Source organism: Hylaeus volcanicus, chromosome 3 (assembly GCF_026283585.1).
Source record: "Hylaeus volcanicus isolate JK05 chromosome 3, UHH_iyHylVolc1.0_haploid, whole genome shotgun sequence".
NCBI classification, from domain to species: Eukaryota; Metazoa; Arthropoda; class Insecta; order Hymenoptera; family Colletidae; genus Hylaeus; species Hylaeus volcanicus.
In genome coordinates, this window is record NC_071978.1 from 3089702 (window position 1) to 3115586 (window position 25885).

The 25885-nt window shown below is 43.6% G+C and overlaps 7 protein-coding genes and 1 long non-coding RNA gene across 10 annotated transcripts; 7 read left to right on the plus strand and 1 right to left on the minus strand.

Moving 5' to 3' along the window:
• Positions 1 to 978: 978 nt before the first annotated feature.
• LOC128873573 (uncharacterized) lies at positions 979 to 3206 on the plus strand. Its single transcript, XM_054117223.1, has 4 exons — positions 979 to 1587; positions 1686 to 2282; positions 2353 to 2814; positions 2891 to 3206. Exons 1-4 carry the CDS (start codon positions 1128 to 1130, stop codon positions 3109 to 3111), a joined length of 1740 nt encoding a protein of 579 aa, XP_053973198.1. The 5' UTR covers positions 979 to 1127; the 3' UTR covers positions 3112 to 3206.
• Positions 3207 to 3749: 543 nt separating this feature from the next.
• Positions 3750 to 4955, plus strand: LOC128873493 (tol-Pal system protein TolA-like). Its single transcript, XM_054117099.1, has 5 exons — positions 3750 to 3767; positions 3912 to 4151; positions 4211 to 4407; positions 4494 to 4731; positions 4835 to 4955. The coding sequence occupies exons 1-5, from the start codon at positions 3750 to 3752 to the stop codon at positions 4928 to 4930; spliced, it is 789 nt and encodes a 262-aa protein (XP_053973074.1). The 3' UTR covers positions 4931 to 4955.
• Positions 4956 to 6687: 1732 nt separating this feature from the next.
• LOC128873406 (zinc finger protein 512B-like) lies at positions 6688 to 9490 on the plus strand. 2 transcript variants are annotated; one of them, XM_054116980.1, is made up of 4 exons: positions 7862 to 7956; positions 8407 to 8480; positions 8552 to 8784; positions 9026 to 9490. In XM_054116980.1, the coding sequence occupies exons 1-4, from the start codon at positions 7939 to 7941 to the stop codon at positions 9337 to 9339; spliced, it is 639 nt and encodes a 212-aa protein (XP_053972955.1). In that variant the 5' UTR covers positions 7862 to 7938; the 3' UTR covers positions 9340 to 9490. The 2 variants fall into 2 exon arrangements, with proteins under 2 accessions (XP_053972954.1, XP_053972955.1); XM_054116979.1 differs by having other exon boundaries at positions 6688 to 7956; positions 8407 to 8784.
• A 2124-nt stretch (positions 9491 to 11614) lies between these two features.
• On the plus strand, positions 11615 to 13528 carry LOC128873405 (uncharacterized). Its single transcript, XM_054116978.1, has 3 exons — positions 11615 to 11716; positions 12286 to 12862; positions 13070 to 13528. Exons 1-3 carry the CDS (start codon positions 11693 to 11695, stop codon positions 13366 to 13368), a joined length of 900 nt encoding a protein of 299 aa, XP_053972953.1. The 5' UTR covers positions 11615 to 11692; the 3' UTR covers positions 13369 to 13528.
• Positions 13529 to 15557: 2029 nt separating this feature from the next.
• Positions 15558 to 16392, plus strand: LOC128873494 (uncharacterized). The gene is made up of 4 exons (XM_054117100.1): positions 15558 to 15747; positions 15857 to 15925; positions 16007 to 16116; positions 16204 to 16392. Exons 1-4 carry the CDS (start codon positions 15558 to 15560, stop codon positions 16390 to 16392), a joined length of 558 nt encoding a protein of 185 aa, XP_053973075.1.
• A 3861-nt stretch (positions 16393 to 20253) lies between these two features.
• Positions 20254 to 20914, minus strand: LOC128873408 (uncharacterized). Its single transcript, XR_008456413.1, has 3 exons — positions 20778 to 20914; positions 20505 to 20626; positions 20254 to 20385 (listed from the first exon to the last, which is right to left on the minus strand). It is a non-coding gene; the product is annotated as an uncharacterized LOC128873408 (long non-coding RNA).
• LOC128873407 (MAGE-like protein 2) lies at positions 20299 to 21836 on the plus strand. Its single transcript, XM_054116981.1, has 4 exons — positions 20299 to 20405; positions 20550 to 20676; positions 20786 to 20955; positions 21059 to 21836. The coding sequence occupies exons 1-4, from the start codon at positions 20394 to 20396 to the stop codon at positions 21197 to 21199; spliced, it is 450 nt and encodes a 149-aa protein (XP_053972956.1). The 5' UTR covers positions 20299 to 20393; the 3' UTR covers positions 21200 to 21836.
• A 1092-nt stretch (positions 21837 to 22928) lies between these two features.
• LOC128873558 (mantle protein-like) lies at positions 22929 to 24981 on the plus strand. Of its 2 annotated transcripts, none has more exons than XM_054117196.1 (4): positions 22929 to 23234; positions 23484 to 23774; positions 23948 to 24229; positions 24704 to 24981. In XM_054117196.1, exons 2-4 carry the CDS (start codon positions 23763 to 23765, stop codon positions 24842 to 24844), a joined length of 435 nt encoding a protein of 144 aa, XP_053973171.1. In that variant the 5' UTR covers positions 22929 to 23234; positions 23484 to 23762; the 3' UTR covers positions 24845 to 24981. The 2 variants fall into 2 exon arrangements, with proteins under 2 accessions (XP_053973171.1, XP_053973170.1); XM_054117195.1 differs by having other exon boundaries at positions 23556 to 23774.
• Positions 24982 to 25885: the final 904 nt, after the last annotated feature.

Below are 25885 nucleotides of genomic sequence, written 5' to 3' on the forward strand. Positions count from 1 at the left end.
CCCAATGCGACGAACCATGAACGATTCGATTTGAAACAGAGACAACGCATTGGAACTATAATGTGTCGCGCGAGCAACGCTCGATACTTTCACCAGAAATGATAGTTGAAGCCAATTAGAAACAAATTTTTTATAGCTGTTTCGATCTACGCCGTTGGGAACAACGGGTTCCGCTGGAAATTCGAGGTCAACGACCAATGGACAGTTGTTAGTATCGACTGGTATCGTTATTACTTGTAGTTTTTCTTAATAGAAACACTCATTGATTGTGACAAATCTATGAGCATTAGAGTGATGTATATACGCATAATGACGTGCGCTTAGAAACTGCATCTAATTAAAACGAATGGCAAATAATTATGGTACAAGCCAATAAATGCACTCTTCCGGGAAACTCGCGTTAAAACATGCCTTGAAACGTCTTGGTTCGATATTATTTACACAATATTAATTTTCCTCGTAACCATTCAGGTACAGCTGACAAATTTAATTATCCTGAAATTTGTTTGACCGTAGACGAATTAATACACCAAATGCGTTGATGGTCTTTAATAGATAAATGATAAATGGGGTACACTCAAACATTACTCTCATTACCACTTTCGTTAGAAAATTGATAATTATTGCTTTTACAAACATTACATTTAAATGAACCAAGAATAAAGTAAGATATAGTATTGAAATACAGGGGACACACAGAGTGTCCAAGAATTATAATAGGTGGTGCTATCTGACAAGATTTTTCTGCAATAAAGAAATCGTATTTTATAACTCCCTGTATATTAAGAAACAAGTAGGTCGTTGACACGCCGTTCAAACGTCCGCGATCGGTGGAGAGTCGCGGAGATTCGACTCGGATTTTCTCGACACGCTTTTTGTCAAACGTAGAAAAGCTAAACCCATTCAGTCGTCTCGCATCGCTAATCACTGAATATAAAAGATCACCGAGCCTCGGTCGCTGTCAGTTAAGAACAAACGTTGGTGTCTGTCTGTGCTCGTTTAATCGGTTAACCGTGACCTGCGTCGATATCGTTTGCAGTTTATATTTCGTTTATAAGAATTAACAATGAGCTCGACGAGCTCATCGCTCGAATCGTGAAATAGTTCCACGCCAGTTGATCGTAAACATGAACGATACATTGCAGATCTTTTACGCCACTTTATTCATATCCGCACTGAGTTTGGCTGTGCGAGCGGACGAGAAATCTTCGACTTCGAGTTTTGTGAAACCAAAGCAAGGAATCGTAGAGTCTGACCATAATGCTCCACGAAATTACAAATTTCACCAAACGAAGCTATCCAGTCCGAATGCAAGAAGTTTTAAAAACGGTAGCCCAAAGTCATCGTCTTATTACAAGGATGTCAAAGGTGTTCCACGAGAATCTTTGGTGATTGGTCAGCCTTCATACGAAGGATTCTTCAAGCAACCCTATGCTGGCCCATCGCAATCTATTCGTCAGTCCAATTCACAACTGAAGGAGCAGTCTTCGCCATATTTTGGAAACTTGTTCACCATGTCTGCTGGCTACAAGGTTGCGAATGACCCTGTGACTGCAAAGCAATCTCAGCATCAGAAATCACCAATAGGTAAAGTATTCAAGTTTTAACCATATTTTTCTTTCCGATCAATTAAAAATTCCTCTTCAGGGAAGCTACGTACAACCTTATTTCGTACTTCCTTTCAGGTGTCCACGGTGCATCATCCGACACCCAGGTTCCAGTGTACAAGTCTAACTACCAACTACCCAAGCCTCCAGCACAGCAGTTCTACGTGAACGGTTTCCAAAACAATCCGTACAACAAGGTTGCCGCGCCCATTCATCAGGTCCAAAATGGTCACCAGCTTCTCCCGAATTTCGCGAATGTACAAAGTCAATCGCTGATCTTACAACCTATAGATCAGTTCAACTTCCCAGCCAGAACACCCAAAGTGAACAATGTGCAGATGAGTGCGCCCTTCCTGTCGCCCTTTTCCAGTTTTCAAGGCCAAGTGGTACCAATTTCGACAACAAGGAACAATCCATATTTCCCACAGTACAAGGGTGCCGCGATACAGGTCTATCCCAATATCGGTGGATATTCTTCGGCGGGATATCAAACCCTCCAGACGCAACCACAGTTGCACTTTGGTCATGGAAATATTCAACAGGTTCAAACTCCTGGTGGCCATCGAAACCTTCCGCCCTCGCAGGGTATTTTAACAGACGTGGAAATTGTTAATGGGAAGAATCCTCCTCCGCCCAAAACGGATGACACGGACGACGATGACGATGACGACGAAGGTTTGTAATTAAGAATTTATATAAAAATCAGGGTTTCGATGACATTTCACTAATTTAATTTGTCATCCAGGGTACAATCCTTCTGACAAGGAATACCGTCCAAACGCGCAGGACGACGACGACGACGACGACGACGACGAATCCAAACCAGACAAGCACTCCAATGCGCCTCTTATGGAGGGTGACTTCAAGCCTTCGATATCTTTCCCTTTCAAGGAATACGACGATAAGTTTGGCAAGTACTCGAATCAGAATCGCGACGAGGAAGCTGAAGAGAAGCCGTTTACAAAGTATAGCGATTTCTCTTCGTCGAGCGATGACAACGACGATGATACGGCGTCTAGATATCATTTCGAGGACACTTCGCCAAAGCCCTATAACAAGGCTGAAGATGAAGAGGAAGAGGAAGATGAAGGTTACGAGAACCAAAGAAATGAAGACACTTCTGAAGATACCTCTAGGCTTAGGTACATCGACAAAGATATGGATGAAGAGTATGATGCGTCGTACAGAAGAGATTCCCCTAAACAGAGTGAGTACAATATCGTTTAAACTTAATTTTAAAAAGAATTAATGTATCGTGTTTGACAATTACTTTGAAATTTCAGGCTACCGTTCGAGATCCTCGCGTAAGGATAAAGACATCTACGGATCTCAAGATGCTGTAGGCCAAGGAAGTCGTACAAGTTTCAAATACCATAAATCTCCGCAAGGCTTCAAGGATAACGAAGGATATGGTTCTGACGTCTTTGCGTTCGAAGGAGGCTTTGGACACAAAATTCCTAAGAAAATAAAAATCTTCAGCTCTGCGAAAGGCACCGCTAATTGAATAAGAGTAGCAAGCACAGGATGTAGCATAAAAACTAGTTTAAACGTTGTTATAAAATTTGTATCGTTATATATGTTTGTATATACGTTCTGCATAAAGTTGCGTTGTAAACGAGGTAGCGTTCGGTGCTGTATCATTACATTTCCATACGGCGATAAGTATTTCGGTCTGAAGTCTAGATCCAAACGCTGGATTAAGATCTATCAAGGTTCGGACGTATGAAGAGTGAAGGTGACTTTCGATAGACGTTACTTATGGCGCCGATGAAGTGAATTTACCTTCTCCCAATGAGAAATGCGACTTACCGGAAGCACGTTGGGATACAGATAGTTCTCGTTGCTTCCCTGAATGGGAATATATCATATTTGTGGCGGTCCATCAATTTCTAGGCAGGTAGTCGGCACTTTGTGCGGTGATTGTACAGCAATGCCGCCGCAACGAATCGTAATTAGACAATAAAGACCTGTAATTCTGCCGCGGTATGTCAATTTTTTCATTATCTCGATAGTCTTAATTAATTTTGTCATTACATCGACGCGGATAGGGCATTCTCCTACGAATCCGAATCTGTATATATACTCGTCCTTCGAGTCAGAGAATTCAGTATCATCGATATCTTCATCCACAACTCTTCCAAGATGAGGACCTCGTACACGGTAATATACTTACTCCGGTCAACTATTTATTCAATATACGAATATTATTTTATCTTCGATTGCTTCAAACTCAAAGAATCGATTTTTCTTAGAGAAAACTTAGTAAACAGACATGAAAATAAATTTTCCCCAAAATACCCATAGATCATCGTCGCTCTCGCATTCGTCGCGATCGCGGAGCCAAAATCGCAGTCGAAGAAAGACAAACGAGGCGTGACGTTATTCGGACCATCTGGATACGATTTCTTCGGAGTGGCGCCAATTTTTTCCACCTCGCCATGGGCCCCCAGCAGCTACGGATCTGCTCCTTGGAATCCTTCGGGAATACCAGACGTTCCTCTGACGCAAGTCCAAGTTCAAGCCACGCACAACGTCGCTGTTCAGGTAATTTTCATATTTCCATGTCATCGGCTCGTGTTTTCATTCCTTCGTTTCGATTCCAGGCTCTGAAGGACCCAGCTCCCGGAACTCCCACCATCGCTTATCCTCCAGACGTTCTTAGGGCTATCCAGCAGGCCAACGAAGCGAACCATAACGTGCACGCGGCTCAACAGAAGGTAGCAGAGGCTAAGCAAGCTGCAGTTATTCAGCAAAAGGTTGCTCTAGCGAAAGAGGCTGCGGCGAGGGAGGCTGCAGCTAGGTAAACATTGCAGATATAAAATAATAAAGATTAGTTCAACAAGTACCAAGGTGTCACTCTGACTTCTGTTCTGATTACTCACGAAGGTCGCAGGAAATTTCCTCATCCGCCGAAGCGGACGCCAGATCTAGCGCGAAGCAGCTAGTGGCCCTGCAGCAGAAATTGGCGTCTTTGAAGGATGCAGTTGCAGCTGCGCAACGGGTGGCCGCAGCCAGGGAAGCGGCTGCAGCAGCTGCAATTCAACGGAACGCTGCCGCGACCGCCGCCGAGTTGCAAAAGCAGGACGTTGACAAACAGATCAGTCAAAGTGAACAGGAAGCCAAGGTATTGCGAAACGTTAAAGGAACAATTGGTGTGATTAGATTATATTAGATTATAGAATGCGTTTCGAAAAGGAAACAGGGTGACAGTTTTCATCGACTTACAGGAAAAGGACGTCATAGCAGCGAAGGAAAATGCTGTAGCAAACGCTGTGCAGCTTGCCGCGTTGCAGAAGCCACCCCATCACCCCTGGGGTCGTTGAGGGCCTCATCGCCTTATAAACACGAAAACTTATTATTATTATTATTATTATTATTATTATTATTATATCACCTGTTACAGTTACGGTGACGGTTCCATGTATGTTTTAAATCTGTTACAAATAAACTTTGTTTCATAAATTCCAACGACTTATTTGAAATACTCATCAATTTTCCATCGCTCAAAAATTCTCCTCTGGATCTAAACAACGAAGTACCAAACATGGGATCTTCATTATTCAATTCTAGCGGCTAATTTACGTAGCGTGTCGCGCGAAGAAAGCATCTCGTGTGCTTTCACCGATGGATGCATTGTATCGCAAGAGACCAGCAACAGAATCACTTACTGTGCCGGTTCTCGCGACCGTCCATTAAATTTAATCGCCTCTGTTGACCGAAAAGGACCGTATCTCTTCCCGTGTCATCGAGCTCACGCTTCGCTGAGCCACGTTTATCCGCGACGGATTATCTAACAGCTCACGATCGTGACACACTTGCCGGTCGATCGTCGCGACAAATGGATCGTTAAAGGCGACCGTGTCGGAACGACGCCGTTTCCGTTTCGCGACCATCGTCGTGATCGACGTGAATGGGAGTGGGAGGCGAGCTCCCTTTCGAATTTACCGTTTCCTGGACCGATTTGAGACAATGGGATCGCAATTTGCCGTACGATCGCAGGGAAGTCGCAGTGAAAGTGGCCGGACACGATTCCGTTCGGCAGGAAGACAGAGTATCGACGACCGAAAAATGCGAGATCCGTGTCCAGTTACGTGCGATACAACGCCCCAGCAGCTTTGCACCAGGAGAACGACCGGATTGGATAAACTCTCCTCATCGAATCTACGAGCGTGTCCAGCACGGAATCCTTTCACTCGCCTCTTTCCTGACCATCCGTAATACCCCTTTTCTCCGCTGTCTCCAGTCACGGTGATCCCGTCGGGCTGCCGAGGCTCCACGAATCGGGAGCAATTACGTGGGAAGAAAGTCGCTCGATCAAAGTCACTCTTTCTTGGCCCGGTGACTCCTATGCCCGATCCCTGACCATTTACCTGGACAATGGCCCTTTCTGTCAGCGTCCTGGTCAACGTACGAAAGAAAGACCCGTTCCGGGTCTTGAACGATGCGCGTACATTCCACGTTGAATCACCCTTGCAGTACGGCCGGAGAGCTTAACCTCTTCGGGGATGGCGTATTAGAGTAGCAATAGGTTACTTTACGACCAATTTCTGCAATTGATTTGATGGGAAACTTCCAGGAAGAATCGTTTATTTATATTACAATTCCAAAAAGTGTGAGTTCTATTTCTGGAAAATAGTAATTTTTATAGTTTGCGCGTCTAGAATATTCGAAACGGGAGTTTACTAAATGCAAAGTGTTTTCTAAATATATAGCTTTTCAAAACTATCATTTGCACCTCATCATCGATTCAACCATGTAACGATTTTACGATCAATGATTACGGAACCAATGACGCTTGACATGATCCCAAGTTCCCCATCCTGCTCGACATATTCAAATGAATTTCTTATCGCACTTTCTTATTGCACGAATATACTTGATACGCCAATATCAATAAACAGACAGGTGCTAGAAATCACTACTACACTTTAGATTATCTTGCGCGAGCATCGGTTATGGCGACGTCTGAATCGATCTATCCGATCCAGTAACATAGCCTTGCATTCGACTCGACCTTAGTCAAGCACGACGTCGTACGACAAACCGTTCGTGAACGATTTGTAGCACGATTTAACCTGTTTCATCGATAGGATCCCAGTGTCGGTCGCTCATGCAGTCACTACTATTATAACGGGTGAGCAGTCCTCCTTTCACACCGGACCGGCAAATACTTTCATCGATGCTAGTTTTTTGGCTTTACTCGCCTTTTGCCTTTTACCTATCCAGTTTTATTTTCTTTCCTTTCTTATTGCGTGAAAGACCGCGCTACTCTCACTGAAGCTGTTCACAACGTGAATCTTTCAATCCTATCGTGGGTACATGAAGCTCCTCAAACCGTCGCATATTCTCCATAAATTTATCTTATAAAATGGAGCAACAAGACACGCGTACAAAGTTGGCTATAGAACTAGCCCACTGCTAACCGCTACTTCTACCGCGCAAAAAAAAAAAATTATAGATCAAGTCCAAGGCGCTTAATATAGCACGCGTTTACTTAAATCGGAGCAAGCCGACACGTTTGACTTCCGCTCAAGAATCCCATGACAAGTGACATCGCGAAATAGGACAAAACGGAAGAAAGAGAAGCCGGAGTAGGAAAGGAAATCACTTTCATCGCTGGCTCAATCGCGATGGGCGTTCACCACGCTCACTCGGTCCGCCTTAGCCAGCGAATCGCGCGGTGCATTCCGTCAACGTTTCTCGAGGAAGAGCGACCAACGATCTGCTCCCTCCGCGTATGAATCTCGATCGCCCTATAGAGAAATCTACATCCACGTCGCTCCGGTCTGTATGCATTCCATCGTTGACATTCGAAATGGATGCCTTTTGGGGAGGTCGAATGATTACCCAGGTGCATCGTTAGTACCACTCGGACTCACCCCACGGATGCACTCTGATAACGGGGACCAGAATCGTTGGAACAGATTGCATCTATCGCAGGTAGATGCTCTACAAATGGATACGAGTTACAAGTCCAGTAAGCAGAGATTTGCAAGCTTTAAAGAGCGAAACCTCGACTGTGTCCAAGCAAGAAGGGGATGCATAGCACGTGGCATTCAATTTTTCAATGCTAGCTTCACCGTGACATCGAAAGTCTGTGGTGGTCTAAGATGTCCAGGAGCATGTCGGTGTCGCGTTTCGTCGCATGGACGTATTTCCTATACGCTAGTGTAAGATACGAATGCGAGCATGCAGGTCCGGTTTTCAGGAGAGATCATCGTCTTGGAAGGGAGAGGGAGAAAGCGTATAAGAAGGAGCGGTCCATCGTCAACGACCCGCAGTATCCCCATCCGTTTCTTCATCTCCACTGTCCTCATCGAGTGGCCAGAAAATGACCTTTTGGCCTCATGTAAGTAACTAGGCCTTTCCTAAGGGAAAGACGGCAGGCAGAGATAAGTGGGGAAGCGGTGGACTGTGACTAAAAATTCCACTCCCCTCGCAAGTTGCGCTGATACTGCAAACAATGCCAGTGAAAAGTGTTTATTGGTATTCGCGGTACTTTCATCCGTACGCGATGGTTGGCTGACGTTCCGGTTCCCATTCGATGCGAGCTTCCATGTCCACACTGCAGAAGGAAGTAACCGTGGACCCATCATCGCGCATAAGTGATTTAGTAGCTTCCGATGACAGAGTTTCGAGCGTAATGGTTGTGAAATCTGTTCGGCTTAATTAGACACGCTTCCCTCGTCTCCGCGCCGCTCGTCTTCTTCAGAGGCTAATGGGTCGGAGACTCTATAACGTTAATGAAAGATTTCAGAGAACCATGCTTTTCATTTATTTTATAATTCGACTGTTTTAGGTGCTCGTAGTATGCTTGACTGCAAAGTCAGCGTTGGCCAGTATCGAATCAGGCGATTATGGAGGCTGGCAAGGGTAAGGGATCGCTCGATGTTCCTAGGGATTAAATTATTTTCCCAATATGTAATTGGTTCCTTGTGTAACAGGGTGTCCGGGGGTGGTAGTAGCTACGGAGGAGGACACGGCGTGGAATTGGGACATTTGTCGGGAGGTATTCACGATAGCTTGTCTAATTATGGCTCCTACGGCTACGGAGGTGGAGGAATCGATCACGGATTACACGGAGGACACGTCCAACACCATTACGCAGCTGCTGTACCAGTCAGCGAGCACGTCGAAATCACTAAGCCTGTCCCGATACCTGTAATCAAAAATATTGGTAAGTTAATTAGTTGCGCGAGAAAAAATTCAGTCTAAAATTATATATAATTATATGATCTATAAATATGACACGGGAATTTCGACACCTCCCAATCTGGCGAGCAGAGCATCAACCACTTTCAATTTTCCAAATCGACTCGCCGATTCCCTCTTCTAGGAATCCCCCCATCAGTCGAACGCGCTTTCACGACTCGTTCCAAATATAACTCACACTAGACTCTTTGTCTGATCGCTAATAGGAGTACCTGTCGCCCAACCTGTGGCGATACCAGTGCCACATCCGGTGGCTGTAGGCGTACCACAGCCTTATCCAGTTCACGTGCCCGTGGCAAAGCCAGTGCTGATCCCTGTAGTAAAGACCATTGCGGTTCCAGTCGAGAAGAAGGTTCCGTTTCCCGTGGAGAAGGTGATCCCAGTACCAGTGGAGAAGCCCGTGCCCATTACGGTGGAGAAGCACATACCTGTGCCCGTGGAGAAGCCCTACCCCATCCACATACCTGTTTACAAGCACGTGTTCCACCGAGTAAAGTCTCACGGGCACGGATGGCATTAAACAACTCCGCGACGCGGAGATGTATTCCTACCGATACGCGTCTGCATGAAGGATAAGAACGCATGTTTCCCATGTTCGTCTTGTGACACACGCAATAGGATTCAAGTTCGCTTTCCTAAGAGACCACGAGGCTGAGTATCGTCCAGCGAATCGAGACGCCTACGTTGACAAGGGACGACCAATTGTCTCAGACCTTGATCCAATGTATTATTAAGCAGTATTTATGATTGTTCGTTTTGTTGCTCGGTTGCCAAATAAATGATTAATTGTTAATCGTATTTTTCATTTATGCGTTCGTGAGATCATTTAAGAAAGGATGATTTTCTTCGTATAAAAGCTTAAATAGTTCAACTTGTTTCTATTCAAATGGAAATGCACTGTACGAAGTACCAAGAGGAATCATCCTTTTTTAGTCGTATCATTTCCCTGTTCGCTCTTTACTCCGATTCGACGCTGCCTGATGGATTACGCGTGCAGATTCATCGACGCGCCCCTATGACCCAGAGCTATCCGTCATTGTTAAGAGTTAGAGATTGTTCCAGTAATTTCCCATGCTCGGAAAACTCCATTTACTTCCTGTGAATCAATCCGACTAATGATTAGTCTAGCAGTGCAATAGTCGCGTGGACGCTGCCGTGTAATCAGGGACTATTTCCACGGCGCGGTCGTGCGTGTACCTTGAACTCTCGGAAACGTCGATACTATTCACGGCTGTCGATCTAAACGACAACTTGTACTTTTATCGTTAACTTGGATCAATTACGAAGTCCTCGTCGGAGTAACAGACCGTTTCATCGATTCCATAAGATACCTAAAGTATCATTACGACCAGTTGAGTCATGAATTTCTTTAAGCCTCGCCTTGCTCTTTTAATTATCATAATTTTCTGGATAGCTGCGAGCTGATCGCGTCCATTCGTTGCTAGTTGGTTTTAAGAGATTTTCGTTATGCTCTCTCCACAAGCGCAACTCATAAATCGCTGAGGTGCGTGAGCATGTTACGTGTCTCAGGTATCACGGACATGCAATCGCCAGCCACCCATTTGTCGTCCGTCACGAGCGTTTTCTACAGTTTTTGTTGGAGATATTAATTACAGCATCAGGCAGCAGTTTCGAAAACTTTCCTGGGCGTAGCAAACTATTCGCAAGTTCAGGATAAACTTCTGCAAATATTGCAGAGATGAAATCTCTGATTTAGTAATTAACGGTGAATGGATACTCGACGATAGTTTGATAAGATACATTGTAGAACTACATTTACGTACCTTCGTCGAGACACTTGAGACTGCGTCGAACACTTTCTAACTTCATTCGATACTTTGCGACACGATGACTGAAGCAGTAAGAGGAAATATAATTGCGGAAGGACCGAAGGGAAATATAATACATAGAGAGTTGATCGGACTCGATGCAATGCAGAAAATTCGATCGCTATGATTCCATGCAAAGTACGAACTTAAATCTCTCTTCCTGTCCAGCTGTCGGTTTATGAAAGAAATTGATTATTCATCGGACAGGAATTCTCACGCTCGCTGGAGGCTCGTGATAGTCTATTAATTCCTTTTATTTGATTTTCTACGAAACCACGAAGGAAAATAAATGTAACTAAATTTCACTTTGCTTCCTGGCCATTTAAAGCAGTAAAACATTGTTGGAAAACTCTTTCTCTACTGAAACAGAATCATGCTCAACATTTCCAGTATCGCTCTCGACAGAACCACTACTTGTAACTCATACATTATTGAAAGAAAATTTCATAAAAAGACGCACGCAATATCTTTATAAGCGTATCTACTAATGCAGTCAGTTTCATCCGATTCCGTCCCGTGAATTTCCTCAAAAAACGACTCAACGATCGTCAATTTTTTATCCTGTAACATGCGACTACCGCCTTAATTACACCTGTATACCTTTCAGTGGCGATTGTGAATTAAAACGATCGAAGAGTCACTAGTGAAACAAACCTACGAAGCCAACGAATTGTGGGAATCTTCAGAATTCATCGATCCTTGAACATGTATTAACGTAATGTTACTGGTACGGTAGCAACAACGAATCAAAGATTATAGAATGTGAGTGTACGTACTCTCGCACGCCCACGAGTAATGCAGTTAATGTCTAATTCGCGCGGCGCTGGCGAATTAACAAAAGTGGCCAGCACACAGCTGTGTTCGTTGGACCGATGGCGGTGAAAGAAATGCGCCGGTCGCGTGCAATTCACCGGCATGGGAGCTCGGACTAAACTACATCGTCGACAGTGAAAGGCTCACCGGTATATTAAGACGAGCAATGTGCAAAGATGTATCAGTCGGCGAAGGAACTGCTACAACCAGCAACCTGGTATCCAAAGCCAAATGCGCCCAAACATGAACAGAATCGTGAGTAAAGTATTCGGGCAACGCCTGTATCAGCACGATCATCCAAAACACTCTCCACCGTGACAAGGCGAAGTAAGCCAGCTCGTTAGAGATCACACTAAACGTTCATTCTCTTGATTACTGTTCTTGATCGTCGTTACGATTACATTCAGAGACAAACGGTACGTTCGTGATAATCGAACGTAACCTCGAGTCTGGCAGGACTGAATTTACTTCGCTTTGCGACGAGTCGATTGAACTTTCATTAACGCGACAATCTACACTTGATTCATTTCACTTGAAAGAACATTTCTATTACTCTGTCGCTCTCAGTAATTTCCAGAAAATATCTGAAAAAATTCACAAATCATCGCGTGCATCTTCTACACGTTGAATCGAGTTATTACAAACGTAGAGTGATTCGTAAAGGACAGTGACCCCATCGAGTGGTGGCGAACGCGTTAATGTTTCTGGTAGGGTAATAATCTCGAGGATAATCTCCGACGGACTTTTCCCAAGTACATTCACCTCCATTCACTCGACGTTCGAATGCACGTTCGCTCAGACTTGAACTTTACCTTCGGGAACAGGCGCTGCTTTCTCTGGTGTCCTTGGCCGCGGCCGCGCCGGTGATCGTGAACCAGGATCAGAACTACAACCACCCTCAGCTGTACGGAGGTTTCTATCCGATAGAAAGGTCCGATCAGGATCATGGCTCGTCAGGGGGTGGAAGTTACGGAGGTGGCGATTACGGTGGCAGCTATGGCGGTGGTGGAAGCTATAGCAGCAACGACTATGGTGGCGGAGATAGTTACAGCAGTGGTGCTAGCTACGGAGGCGGTTACGGAGGCGACTTGGGAGGTCAAGGTGGATACGAAGCGTCTTCGGGAGGTCACGGCGGTTTCGAGGCATCTTCGGGAGGTTACGGTGGCTACGAAGCATCTTCTGGAGGTGGCTTCGATGCATCCTCTGGAGGACACGGTGGCTTCGAAGGATCCTCTGGACACTTAGGGTCTGGTGATTACTCCTCCCTCGGCGGTGGATACGAAGGTGGTGGCGATGGTGGCGTTTCTCTGGACGGAGGACATCACAGTGTCCAGAGTGTCCCTGTATCCGAGCACGTCGAGGTTACAAAGCCTGTGCCCGTCAAAGTCGTCAAGCATATCGGTAAGTTAGCTTAGTCATTTTTTAGTTAGCGTGTTGTTCATTTTTATTAATAACAACTTCGATCACACTTTAGCTTTCGGTCGCTTCGAGACAATTTATTTCAAGTCGAGTACAAAGTGTTGAGTGTTAGACTGCTCGACTCGTCTTTAATTAATTGTGGTTATTTGCGTCTCCAACGTGTAATGCTTTTAATTTACTGTCGTTCAGGGGTACCAGTTCCTCAGTACTACAAAATAGCTGTGCCTCACCCGATACCAGTGGGTATCCCTCAGCAGTATCCCGTGGCTCAACCAGTGTCGAGGCCAGTGCCTGTGCAAATCGTGAAGACTGTGGTGGTGCCTGTCGAAAAGAAGGTACCGTTCCCCGTGGAGAAGCACATCCCCGTGCCCGTGGAGAAGCCAATCCCCATCACGATCGAGAAGCACGTGCCAGTGCCTGTCATCAAACCGTATCCGATCAAGATCCCCGTCTACAAAACGATATACCATCACGCGAAGAAGCATTAGATTTAACGATTCATCGGAGAACGTTCGACTTGACCATTGCCGAAACGATCGCAGAGATGTCCACCGCCATTGCTCGAGGTTCGCTTTCTGACTGAACAGCCAGCCCTGATGGAACTGCGGTGGAAGCACACAGAAGCCTCTGCATTCATAGCTTCACTTGTATATATGTTACAGCACTGTTGTTACTACTGTTCTATTGTTACTAAGTCCAGTTCCAAACGTTGTTGTTTATGTTTTTCAATAAAAAGTCTGAAGAAATATATACACGTGAATTCTTTCGGAGAGAAAGTGGATCGTAGCCAGGACCTGAGAGCAGATTTCCTTTTAGATATCAGGAGTCGTTTCATCTACCTCGTAAAACATACATGTGATTATCGGATGAGACACATTCTCGCGGAGCGTATGCAATTAACGTTCGAGATTATTTGTACATTCGTATACGTTAATCGACGAGTGATTCGCAATTAAATTCTTGACATCGTAAATTTTTTAACGTCAGAAGCGAAGTATTTGACATTTGGGATAAATATTTGAAATTGTTCATTAAGTTTCCTAACGATTCCACGAAGGAGAAACTCTCTGCTCGTGGACGATACTTTCCACGCAGGATTGGAAGGATTAGGTACTTTTTCTATTGCTTCGCACAAATTGAATACACAGCCTACACATTGATGTATCCGAGTTAAGTGCTCCGGATCGCAATCAAAACTTTCACTGGTATTTTTGATACCTTGGCAGGAGATTCGTGGAAAGTGAACGTTGTGGATAGGCTAGTTCAGGAATAGGTGGGAGCCTGATCGGCACAATCCAGCAGCGTAAATGAGCCGTGAAGACCAGGGATGCTCGTCTCGGAGCCATAAACAAAATTCGTAGGAAGTGAAGCTTCCTTTGACGTATTCCATATTTAGGTAGCCAACGCAAGAGTCTGTAATAACGATTATTAGTCAGCATAACAATACAGATGCAAATTAGTTTTCACGCTTACCGGAATTGTTCTTTTATTCATTATTATGTATTATTGATTGTGACGTGGGTTTATATCGGATACTTGCTTCTTAGAAGCAAGTCTAAATATACATGTTGTTAAAAATAGATTACTTGTTAGTTCGTCTAGAGTTTTTTTGTTTATTTTCACAGTACATGCACTTAAATGTAAAAGTAAAATACATACAAAAAAACACAGTGACCTTGATATGACCTTGCCAAATGAAAGAGCAGGGAAGAAATTATGTGGAAGACCTACAAGTTTCAAGCTCACGATTAATATTAATGGGTAGGCTGCTGACCAGTTTCCTGGAAGTAGGAAGTACTGTTACAGTGTGAAACGTGGTGCAGTTTGTGTAGCAACATGTAGCAGTTCGATCGATCGCGTCTAGAAAGGTGTGCTATTAAGTTGCATAATGGAAACAAAAGGAAGTTGTTGGAAGAAAGATGCAAATCATGCGATTATGGGGACTTTCTATCTTATCAGTTGAATAAACAGATTATGTTAAATGTTTTTTAACCACTTAGTAAATCATTTGCATATTTTACATATACGTGGAGTCATATTTTCTCCTATTCCTGTCTGTCTCGATAATTTTAATCTTTGTCCATTAAATAACAAATTTATTGCCATGATCGGCAGACCTACAAATAGAACTCCATAAATAATAAGGAAGTGAAATCATGAAGTTGCTACTAAACGAATTTCACGAAATATAAATTGGATTTTTCTTGAAAGCAGGGGGATCGTGAATAATGCACCTAAGCACCGTGAATCCACTTACCCTTCTCTAGAAATACCTTCACAGGCCTCGACAATTTGACATCTTACTTCAAACTTTTCGAGTGTACTCTAATTACTTCCACGTTCGGGAAGTGTAATTCGTTAAAAACGAATCATTACACACGCTGGAAGAAAGCCTCCTTAAGGAAAGACGGAAATCCTGCGTTATGTAACAGCCTCGACGGGAACCCACGGCGAAGGAACCAGAGAAATGTAACGTGCCACAGTGAAGGTGGCGAATAGGATAGTGGGGCCGCGTGATTTTCTCTGTGCAGCTATATAAAGTGGCAACTGGAAGAATCCCTCTTGAGTTTATCTTTTATTCACAAGGTACTCATATGCGCTGCCGAGGAACACAATGGAGAAGCTCGTACGTGATTATGCCATCGTTAATGCCTGTAATCGATATCGATTAAGCGCAATGCGGATCCTAAGATGTCTGTGTCGTTTTTCTGTAATGCTGAAGTTCCTCGATGTTTTTGTTTTTAAGATTCTAATACTGATGACGGTCGTTGGGTCATGCTGGACTAGCGAGCTGGGCGGTCATGGACTGACATTGGGGGAAATCGATACAGGTCACGATGGGCACGACATTGGTTTGGGTGAAATAGGTCCGATCGATAATTAAACCAGAATTGTCATAGAACTATCCACGACGACAATTACAATTATTTTGGATTCTCTGATAACATACAAATTTTTTTTTCACAGACGCGGGAGGATGGGACTCGCATGACCTGGGAGGTTATGGTGGAGGCGGCCATTTTATACCCGTTATTAAAACAATTGGTAATTAGGTCATGGCAAATCTTAGCCAAATTCTTATTATTCGAATAAAATTGAGCTCGTCGTTAAATTTAATTCCAACAGGGGTACCAGTGGCGAAGCACGTCCCATTTGTCGTCCGTACTCTCCAAGTCGAAAAAGTTCCGCAAAGCTACCCAGTTCCAGTTTTTGTATCGAAACCAGTTCCTTATCCGGTTTGATTAATTTCATTATCTCATTATCTCATTATCTCCGGTCTTGCTTTGCGTCTGCTCTAATAAACGTAAAATTAATTTGTCTAGGTGGAGAAGCAAGTGTTCACGAAAGTGGAGAAGAAGGTGCCCACACCAGTAGAGAAGATCATTCCTGTGAAGATCGTGAAGCCAGTTCCGTTTACTATAGTGAAACACGTTCCTTTTCACGTGGTGAAGCCAATTCCCATCAAAATTCCAATTTACAAAACGATCATTCACCGTCACAAGGGACATTGATCGTGGGACGTTGGATTGTTGATTGTTCTGTATTTATTTCTACATGTTACGCGTTGCACCTTTTGATTTTGTACTTCCATTTAATTTATTAATAAATTATTTATGTGATTACAAACATGTCGGTGTAAGATGATTTCCAATCGTTGCTTTATGGGCGAGGAAGCTTACTACTACGTTGATTTGAATTGCAAACCACGACAAATTAATTCCTACATTTATAATCAGGGGTACAGGAAACGAAAGACTACCAAGTTACGATGTTACGTTCACGCGACATCACGATTATTGGTCGTTATTTCGCGACAATGATGAAATATGACGCGGAGGAGAAAGGAGAGCGTACGTACAGGGCGCTCGTAGCGAAAGTAATCACCGCGAATGCTTTCCTCTGTCACTGACCTTCGTTAATTCGCGGCAGAAAAGTAACGTAACGGGGAAAAGAGAATGCATCTGTCACGCTCGAAATTTGCTCCTCTCCAAATTCCTCTAGATCGTTACAAGGTTAGATTCGCATCAGCATGCGGTTGTACGTTGATCGAGACATCTTATTATTTTTAATAATCGTCGAGGTGCCGAAGGAACGAGGAACGTGTTCAAAATCGACTTTCACTCTCGATTTTACCAATCTCAATTCCAAACGCGGAAAAGAGGAAGCGTTTAATCGAACCTCACGAGCGCATCGTTAACGCAAGAAATGATGAGGTAAGTGATGGATAGTCAAGTTCATTTGCAAAGAAAGGATGCGTTATCCTTCCGTCAAACGATCATGCAAAGATACTTTATGCGATCGATCCCTCAAAAGACGAGAACGAAATGAAGTCTGCGCGGAGAAAGTAAGGAATGCAGATGATGTGCCATTCTGTCAATCAGGACAGTCACAAGGATGTGGACAGTGTCCATTAATTTTGTCTCGCCCAAGCTGAACTGTAACGCCTTTCCTGAAGGTCTCCTTTCCTATCCAGAACACAAGACTGGGAAAATATTCAGCAGTCCCTCCAACTTCTGTGTTCCACGGTAACGTGCGGCGATGCTTTTCGCGAATGTTGTCGAGAAATCAGAGCTCTATTCATCGAATTGGATGGCCTTCGTGCCCCGGGACAGCAAATTCGGAGAAACGGCAATATTCGGTGAAAGTATAGAGAATGGTTATCCCCGATTTTGTATCTCGAAGGTCTGACAATTTTGATTGAATGTGTGTCAGTGGAATCCGATGGAATAACACTGGCGTTTAAAAGAGAAAATTCAGTTGACTTTCTTGATCATTTGTCGCACCTACTTCCTGAATTGTATACGTCTGGTTTATTTTTGCAAGCGACCCTTTCGTAAATCGAAACGTTACGCTTTCTGGGAAAACCTAATACTTGCGTTTAATGCAAACATTGTCTCTATACTTAGCCCGACGGAAATTCACGCATAGTAAACAGTGCAGCCATGTAAACCGTACCGAAATCCGAGACAAACTTTCCACCGTGAAATGATAGCTCACGGTTGCATGGTCCCCTATCCAGAGATATTACCATATTACATATTATCCGCATTCGCATTAAATTCCTGCCACAGTTGCATTTAACTTCTGTTCTATCTCATCTCCGGACTTCTGGGATTAATATACACGTTAGCGGACAACCAAATTGCGTCGCGATGTTTCCTGGACGACGAGATGGCGTTGAATAATTAAAGCCTTGCTAGAAGTAAGAGGATCCCGCTCCGCATGAGAATTATAAATTTTCAAAGCCAGGCTCGGAGAAACGCTACTGGTATCATCCGAGCCCAAGAATGTTCAAAAAAAAAAAAAAAAAGATCTACGAAAGTACAGGCAGGTACAGTTTCTTCTCTCACTCTTGACTCCTCCCTTCATCTGTGGGATCGATCTTGAAGGAATGAATTTTTTACAGTGGCACCAATTCAGGAAACATTTATTTAAAAAAACACAGGGAAGCGTTTCAATGGTCTGTAACTGTGAGAAAAGTGCAACTCTATCTCCACAATCCAGCATACTTTATCAGAATGCCAACGATAAGAAGAAAGGAGGAAAAGCCCAAGCAACCATGCAGCAAAACACTACCATATCTGTAGAAGAAGCAGGAATTATAAAGCTTATATAATTCACCGATTCAATGATTCGCTACGAAAGTACTGTGTTTATAGACACGATAGTGTTCTACTGGTTTAACAGATCCGATAATTTTCCATTTTCTAATTTGTTATGCAGATAAAGTTGGACATTAAATTAGCGATGATACGAGGAATGATAATAAAATGATGAAAAAATTGATTAATTATGACGATAAAATTCACCAGAGATAATATTCAGCAAAGAAAGGAGGAACATTCCCTTCTATAAATATGTATAAAGTATTGCGGTGAATGTGATTCGCTTATAATATGCGGATCGTTACTTTGTAGAGTAATTATGCTACAGGAAACCGCGAGAAAATCAAGATAAAAGTCATTTGGTTCTTTCCGTTCTTGAACCTCGTCCCAAAAAAAGATTCAACATAGTGTAGAAGAAAATTCTTTCTGAGAATTATGAATAATACGCCGATGAAAAGATTAAGTTATCAAGTTTCACACTTTGGATCGACTGTGGAATTTGTAAATTGATGAATTGGTGTGAGGTCGAAGATTCCTGTTTCCTTTTGGAACTCACGATTTCACACAGCCTGCAGTTACATAGTTAATGACTTCCCATAAATCTTGAGGAACTATCGCAGCTGGCTCTACTACCATACATTACGTATTAGGAAATGGACCCCACGCAAATGTGATGGTTGATACTCATTAATGGAAGAGCGTGATCAGATGTAAAATAAATAAAAAAAAAAAGTAAAAAGGAAGTCCTCGAGTTGATCACTTTTTCACGGGAGATCCTTTCACACAGAGAACGCGCTCTGACTTTCATTCCGTCGCGTCGGGCCGAAAAATTTGCTCAGCTTTGTATCTCTTTACAGCAGAGAACGTTCTTCACCTTCACTTCCGGTAAAATTGAGATTTACGTGATACAGCGCGACTGGCTACACCCGAAAAAGAAATCGTACGAGTAGCCGCCCTTTCTCGCATCAGTAAGCCGAGTGCTTTCGAAAAAAGTTTCGCTGGTCCGCGCTAAATTCCTCGGAGAGGACGATTACAATTTATGCGCGCGATTAATGAATTTCTTTTTCGACCTCTGTTCTCGAATATCCAATTCCAAACGCAACCTACACGCGTTCAGTTGCCACGTAGATGAAATCGTCTTTGGAAGTTATCGCAACCGCACGAGGCGTTCACTTCCGGTAAGTGGAACGGCCGTGTAAATTTGCGGTTGCATCCGAACGCGTCTTTGCTCTTCCGCTTTGTCGGCGACTTAGCTGTACTCATAGAATTATTTATAATTCCATTTAAATTTGGACGTTCTGAAATCTAGATTAATCTTTGCCTTGGACGGGCTTCCTCCTTCGACGGAGAAGGTTTCCTCGTGTCCTGGGTACTTGAATAAATAAGAAACGATTCAACTAAAGGTTTAATTTAAATTCATTTCAACTCAAATAAATTTTAATGGGTAATTAGTTGACAAGAGTGTACCATACTCACTGCAGACAAGATACGGCCAGACCTGACATCGATAAAATTCTTCCATTCAAGCCAAAAGCGACCCACTGAACGGAGCGTATTACCCTAACGACGAAACATTTCCATTCTGTGCACTTCCCGCGTTCTCGAGCACGCGTAATCCTAACTTCCGGTGCACTGTAGACGGAGAACGGTTCAATGAACCGCGCGAAAAATGAAACTCAAACCTTTCATATTCATCGGTGCGGTGCATAGACTTCCTCCGAAGGTTGCCATGTGGTGAGACCTGAGGCAGTATACCCTGGAAAGGGTCGACACTCTAGTGCAAGGAATCAGTGAAAGGTGGTGGAATCGATGTTACTATATAAGCTCGGTGCTCTACTTGCCATAGACATTCAACGTTCAGTTCCTGTGCTCATACAATTAACGAACCCATCCGAATACCTGCAATTATGAATCAAATTGTAAGATTCCTATTCAACAATTATATGTTAACGATTTATTAAGCTCGAGTAGTACTGCTACCCTCTATTTGCTAACGGATGAAATCGAAAAATACCCACTGTACCAACGTATTCAACTCAGGATTAATCATTTCACGTTTACAGATTGCATTGATGGGCTTCACTGTGTTTGCTGGAGTGGTCTCTGGAGGTCATTACGACGAAGATCACGGTCACTCGACCTACGAGGAGAAGTCAAAGCCAGTGGAGATACCAATTTATAAAAAATATGGTAAATATTTTAGACTGAATATTTAGACTTAATCTAATTTTGAAGTAGATATATGAACGCCATCATTTTCGAGAACGTGGTAATTAATAGCGTTTGTTTACCTTTCCAGCGATCCCGATACCTCATCCGGTGCCAGTGGAAATTCCTCAAAAGATAGAAATCCCGATCCCGCAGCCTCACAACGTTCCTATCGAGATTCCTCATCCTTACCCGGTCGAAGTCGTCAAGGAAGTTCAAGTTCCCATCGAGAAACCAGAACCCGTTGTAGTGGAGAAACATGTAAGCATAAGCGTTCAAGTGCCTTACTAACGATATAATGTTGGATAGCTCAATCACGTCCCTATGATCGATGGCTCTAACGTCTAATCTCGCATTCGCATAGGTGCCTTTCGTAGTTGAGAAGCCGTATCCAGTATACGTGGAGAAGAAATTCCCGATTCCCGTTGCCAAGCCGTATCCAGTTCATGTTCCAGTCTACAAGCACGTATTCCATTACACTTCGAAGGGCAAAGGATGGCACTAAGCTACCGTTCAGCTAGCTGCTGATCCGCTTGGAATCTTTTCAACGTCCGAAAATTATTTAAATGAACTCAGTAATCTGATCTGTGCGGGTACACTCTCTTTCCATGTATTGGAAATCTGTAAATTATTTTGTAAAGCATGACTATATTTTCATAGATAGGAAATCCTATGGATATCCCATCTGGGAAGATATAGCATACCTGTACAGACTAGATTGTTGACATCCAGATTCATCCACGTCGATGATGGCGATACTCCCTCGACGCAAACGACGTAGATACGAGTCTCGTATCGACATCGTTTCGGTCGACACCAACGTTGCCAATGCTATTGTTATTGTTACGATTTTATACACACGTTAAGTTTTCTTACTCTAGTATCTAGTAGCGTGTTCTTTGTTAATAAACTATGTATGAAATGTCTCCTGATGTTGAATTAATCAAGATTACACCAGGGATGGGTAACACTTTATTCGAATAACGGTTGGGTCGATCGAATATTCCGTAATAAGTAAATTCGCCTTTATTTGTCATTCTTGACATTCTTATCTAGATACGAATCTTGTCCATCCCTGAATCGCACTCGAAGATTGTTAACCGCTGACGTTCGCGTGCCTGAGTAACCCTGCGCATGATTCAATTAGTCGAGATTGTTTTTCCTGAGATCGACAGGAAACGGTATTGGGTCGTAACGGTAGCAAACGCGTCTTCCTGGTCTATCGACGGAACAAACAGGGAACGCGTAAGTAACCCCCTCACGCTTCGCTCCCTTGTCATGTATTACGGATCGACTGGAAAGAAACCGGCCACTAGCAGAGAATTCTGCGCGATCTTGATTCCCCATAATGAGCCCGAGACAGTAGACAACAACGTTCCTGCATCGAAACCACTTTTACTCGGGATACACTTTCACTGTTCCGCTCGCTGATACGGGGAGTACCGCGTACGAATCGAATCTTCCGTGCAACTTCTCTACCATGGCCACACCCCACCATCTCTCTCTCTCTGAACAACTCTCGTAATGTTCCAAGTAAATGTGAACATAGGTGGTCTGTTGGGGTGGTCGATTCATACAATCAGATATACGATGGATAAGCACCCTCTATGTTAAAACGACCCTCTTTCTAGGGTCAACCTATGGAAGGACCATTATTTAATTACCTTTCATACCCCCTGTCTATATTATCTCTTTGGAAAGAGTTGTACTCTTACTCGATCAAATAATGTACAATTCCTATGCACAGCTTTCTCATTGATCTTCCAGGAGCAAATAAATAAAAACTTCTCTCATTTAAATAAGTATGGCACGCCCACTATCGATGCAAGAAATTCGCTGGAGTCTTGCACAGTGTACGTAAAATGTTTTCAAGGTGTGTGTACCAGGGACCATTTGAAAGTTGCACATACGACGCGGCCAGACGATCGCAGCAAATTTGATGCATTCTACAATTTCACCTGGATCGAGTATCTCCAATGGCGTCAACGTCCTTACTTTATTAGGATAAATATGATCATGTACGAACGTACGTGTTTAGTTAATAAAAATGCTACCGACATTGTCGAGTGGCGAATCTCCACGCAAACTGATCGCGATGATAGTACCGCGCGTGTGACTCTGTACACCTTGGGCGCGAAAGCTGCGACAGCGGTAAACGTTGTTCAGGTATCGCGTGTTTACTTGAGATGAAACCGTCGAGACTAGTAGTCAACCTGACTGACAGTAATTTACAAATTGTTGACTGCGAACTAGACCACGACTAACTTGCGTTCTCCGTGGTCGAACGAGCTCATTCTCGATTCTTGTCTGCGCCAGAGAGTACTATACTTAATCCCGCCTCTGACTGTCGAAAATGAAATCATCGATCATCGAAGAACAATAGGAGTAACTGCACCCGTAATCGCTCAATGAAGAGATAATCGAGGCGCCGGGAGCAACTTCCTTTCGCTGCAGTTATTTCCTTCCCGTCGATACATCGTTCATTCGATACGGTGAAAATCGAAAGCGACTATTGTGTTTGGAAGGTATCCGTGGGAGCGGTAAGTTTCTCAAATATCTCTCGTGCGTTCGCCTAATTACTGACGCGTAAATAGCTTGACACGGAATTACGTGGATGGTTCGTTAATTAAGCTCGAGCATCTCGTTCGCGTTGAAAGAAAATTCTTACGAGACAGATTCTGCATTCGGTGCGCGAATCGAAGAGATCTGTGGCGATAGTGAAACATCGTGTAATGCTAATTTCATTAATTACGCTATTAATTTACGGTGTAAGATTTAAGAAATTGTAGGCTTTACTACGTGCGAATGCCAGGAAGAGCGAATGCTCGCCCATTCTTGGATGTATTATTATATCTGCACAGACAAACGAGGAGCTATCGTATAGGTGCACGGATATACAGGACGAGTAGAAAGAGTCAACGTAATGAAGAGAAGGGAGAAAGTGACGTTGGTATATAAACACTTGGCCGTGACTTTGAAAGGCATCAAACAGTTCGTGGCGATTTAACACTACGGGTTTGAGCGCACTGGATTCATTCGAGCGTGATCGTTGGGTACACCAGAATACCATGAGGATTTTCGTAAGTTTGTAACCGAGAGTTTCTCAACTCGCGAAGTTTCTTGTCGTCGCCGTCACCTCGCACAAGTCCCTTAATCTTACTTAAGAGAATTTCTCGAGTGGCAAAGTTTCGAAACGTGCACCGAAAGTTTGTTCAGATTTTTGGCGATTTAACGATCATTGCCTCGACTTTAGATATTAACCGCATTGGTGGCAACGGTGTGCGCCTCTTACGAGGAGGGCCATGGCGGCTCCACCTACCACGAAACCTCGAAACCCGTGGAAATTCCGATCTACAAAAAGTACGCCATACCGATTCCGCACCCAGTTCCAGTGGCGGTTCCGCAACACATCAAGGTGCCGATCCCGCAGCCGTACCAGGTCGAAGTTGCAGTGCCGCATCCAGTGCCGGTGGAGGTCATCAAGCACGTAGAAATCCCAGTGGAAAAGCCCGAGCCCTACGTAGTGGAGAAAAAGGTACTCGGTGAATTCTGTACGCCATAGAAGCTTTAATTCTTTAATGGATAACGCGGTGGTCCCTTTTATGTCGACATCCAACAGTTCTGCAGGTTCAACCACTTATATAATTTAAGTATTAAGTAATTGATGAATGGTACAATCAACCGCGAAGCAATTTTTTCTTTGAATCGAAAAATAAGTTTCACACAATGAGGTATTTAGAAATACCTACCTCAGTTCTCCGTCAGTCGATACGCGAAGGTATTCGGGACGGTGTAGCTTGGCGAGGATTGTTGTCGACGACATCTTGCTTTGTCCATTTTTGGATAACTTGACCTGTGAGGAATTGTAGCTGTCACTCTCTTTTAAGTGAAAAGCATTTGATACTCTAGAGTCGATAACAATTATCGTTGAACTCGCAGTACTAGTTTGATCGCTTCATTATGTACAAATATGAGAATTTTGAAACACTGAAACGTTGATGTTGTACAGGTGCCGTACGTCGTCGAGAGACCATACGCGGTGACAGTTGAAAAGCACTACCCAGTGCCCGTCCCGAAGCCGTACCCGGTCCATGTACCCGTCTACAAGCACGTCTTCCACCATCAAAAAAGCCACGGTTGGAAGCACTGATCCAAATAGATCGTTGACACAAGCTTCTGAAGCAGTTTAGCCAAAAATGTAACGGATAGAAACGCGTCGTTTCTTGGAATAATACCACTTGTACATAGTGTATACTTAATGTATTGTTATGCTGTTTAAATAAATTCTTTTCGTTGTTTTATAACTATGTCCGACACTTTCTTCCATTCGGTACGGCGATCGATTTCGAAAGCACGCTGCTCTCCCTAGATTCGTCCAGTGCCAGGTAAGCGGCCGTGCGAGTCACTTTTTATTTGTATTACAGTATTTCTTAATTGGGTCACTTAATCCAAATACGATTTCTTTGATCCGAGGACCGCATACTCGGAGCGTTTTCTTGGTTTAATTACCACCAAGGCTGTAATGAAATGATTACTTTGTAACGCGGAGAAAGCAAAAGTCGATGATTTTACAAATGAATCTATAAACCGGTTTCTAGATCAGTGAATAGGTCGTTGCCAGTGCAGCAAAGGCAACGAACCTTCCATGACGATTCGATGATTAATCATCGGTTGACTTTGGGGTTGACAGTCTATGTTGAAAGTCACTATATGGGTCTATGTCTAAAGTTGAGCAATTACGAGTGATTCACTCAGAAACAAACTTCGAAACTCACTGTTTCTCTTGTTTCTGAGCATTGTAAAATTCTGATAATTTTCAGAAAAATTCGAGGGATTTCTCTGACAGTATAGGATGTTATACTTTTTCAAAGGTTAAATTTGAATAAAATGTTATAGAGATGCTATATAGGATAGAGGAAGAATCCCTATCGGTTCGAAATGTTATAGCCCGTCCTGGATATCGGACGGAGCGTAATCACAGATAAAACGTAGTGAAATTGACTGGCCATAAATTAAATAACGCAGTAGTAAATATTTCAAGCAATCGTACCTTTCGTTGGCCGCGCGGCAAATTTCTGCAGGCTACACCTGCAGCGATCCGCATCTAGCGCGTTTCGAAGGCTTGCCCTCCGGTTTTGTCGGTCCAGAAACCAGCCAATGACTGACCGACGGTGTTGTAAATGACGAACGC

What these genes read in the sequence shown, in the direction of transcription:
- LOC128873405 (XM_054116978.1), top strand. Translation starts at nt 11,693, where the DNA reads ATGCGCCCAAACATGAACAGAATC. An exon ending in GCCCAAACATGAACAGAATC is followed by an intron (nt 11,717 to 12,285) that starts GTGAGTAAAGTA and finishes CTTCGGGAACAG; the next exon opens with GCGCTGCTTTCTCTGGTGTC. An exon ending in CAAAGTCGTCAAGCATATCG is followed by an intron (nt 12,863 to 13,069) that starts GTAAGTTAGCTT and finishes ACTGTCGTTCAG; the next exon opens with GGGTACCAGTTCCTCAGTAC.
- LOC128873406 (XM_054116979.1), top strand. Translation starts at nt 7,797, where the DNA reads ATGCAGGTCCGGTTTTCAGGAGAGATCATCGTCTTGGAAGGGAGAGGG. An exon ending in AAATGACCTTTTGGCCTCAT is followed by an intron (nt 7,957 to 8,406) that starts GTAAGTAACTAG and finishes CGACTGTTTTAG; the next exon opens with GTGCTCGTAGTATGCTTGAC. An exon ending in ACCTGTAATCAAAAATATTG is followed by an intron (nt 8,785 to 9,025) that starts GTAAGTTAATTA and finishes GATCGCTAATAG; the next exon opens with GAGTACCTGTCGCCCAACCT.
- LOC128873558 (XM_054117196.1), top strand. An exon ending in CCTACGTAGTGGAGAAAAAG is followed by an intron (nt 24,230 to 24,703) that starts GTACTCGGTGAA and finishes GATGTTGTACAG; the next exon opens with GTGCCGTACGTCGTCGAGAG.
- LOC128873494 (XM_054117100.1), top strand. Translation starts at nt 15,558, where the DNA reads ATGCGGATCCTAAGATGTCTGTGTCGTTTTTCTGTAATGCTGAAGTTC. An exon ending in CATTGGTTTGGGTGAAATAG is followed by an intron (nt 15,748 to 15,856) that starts GTCCGATCGATA and finishes CAGACGCGGGAG; the next exon opens with GATGGGACTCGCATGACCTG. An exon ending in CGAAACCAGTTCCTTATCCG is followed by an intron (nt 16,117 to 16,203) that starts GTTTGATTAATT and finishes TAATTTGTCTAG; the next exon opens with GTGGAGAAGCAAGTGTTCAC.
- LOC128873407 (XM_054116981.1), top strand. An exon ending in ACCAATTTATAAAAAATATG is followed by an intron (nt 20,677 to 20,785) that starts GTAAATATTTTA and finishes TTACCTTTCCAG; the next exon opens with CGATCCCGATACCTCATCCG. An exon ending in CCGTTGTAGTGGAGAAACAT is followed by an intron (nt 20,956 to 21,058) that starts GTAAGCATAAGC and finishes GCATTCGCATAG; the next exon opens with GTGCCTTTCGTAGTTGAGAA.
- LOC128873493 (XM_054117099.1), top strand. An exon ending in CGCACAACGTCGCTGTTCAG is followed by an intron (nt 4,152 to 4,210) that starts GTAATTTTCATA and finishes TTTCGATTCCAG; the next exon opens with GCTCTGAAGGACCCAGCTCC. An exon ending in AAAGTGAACAGGAAGCCAAG is followed by an intron (nt 4,732 to 4,834) that starts GTATTGCGAAAC and finishes ATCGACTTACAG; the next exon opens with GAAAAGGACGTCATAGCAGC.
- LOC128873573 (XM_054117223.1), top strand. Translation starts at nt 1,128, where the DNA reads ATGAACGATACATTGCAGATCTTTTACGCCACTTTATTCATATCCGCA. An exon ending in GCATCAGAAATCACCAATAG is followed by an intron (nt 1,588 to 1,685) that starts GTAAAGTATTCA and finishes ACTTCCTTTCAG; the next exon opens with GTGTCCACGGTGCATCATCC. An exon ending in CGATGACGATGACGACGAAG is followed by an intron (nt 2,283 to 2,352) that starts GTTTGTAATTAA and finishes TTTGTCATCCAG; the next exon opens with GGTACAATCCTTCTGACAAG.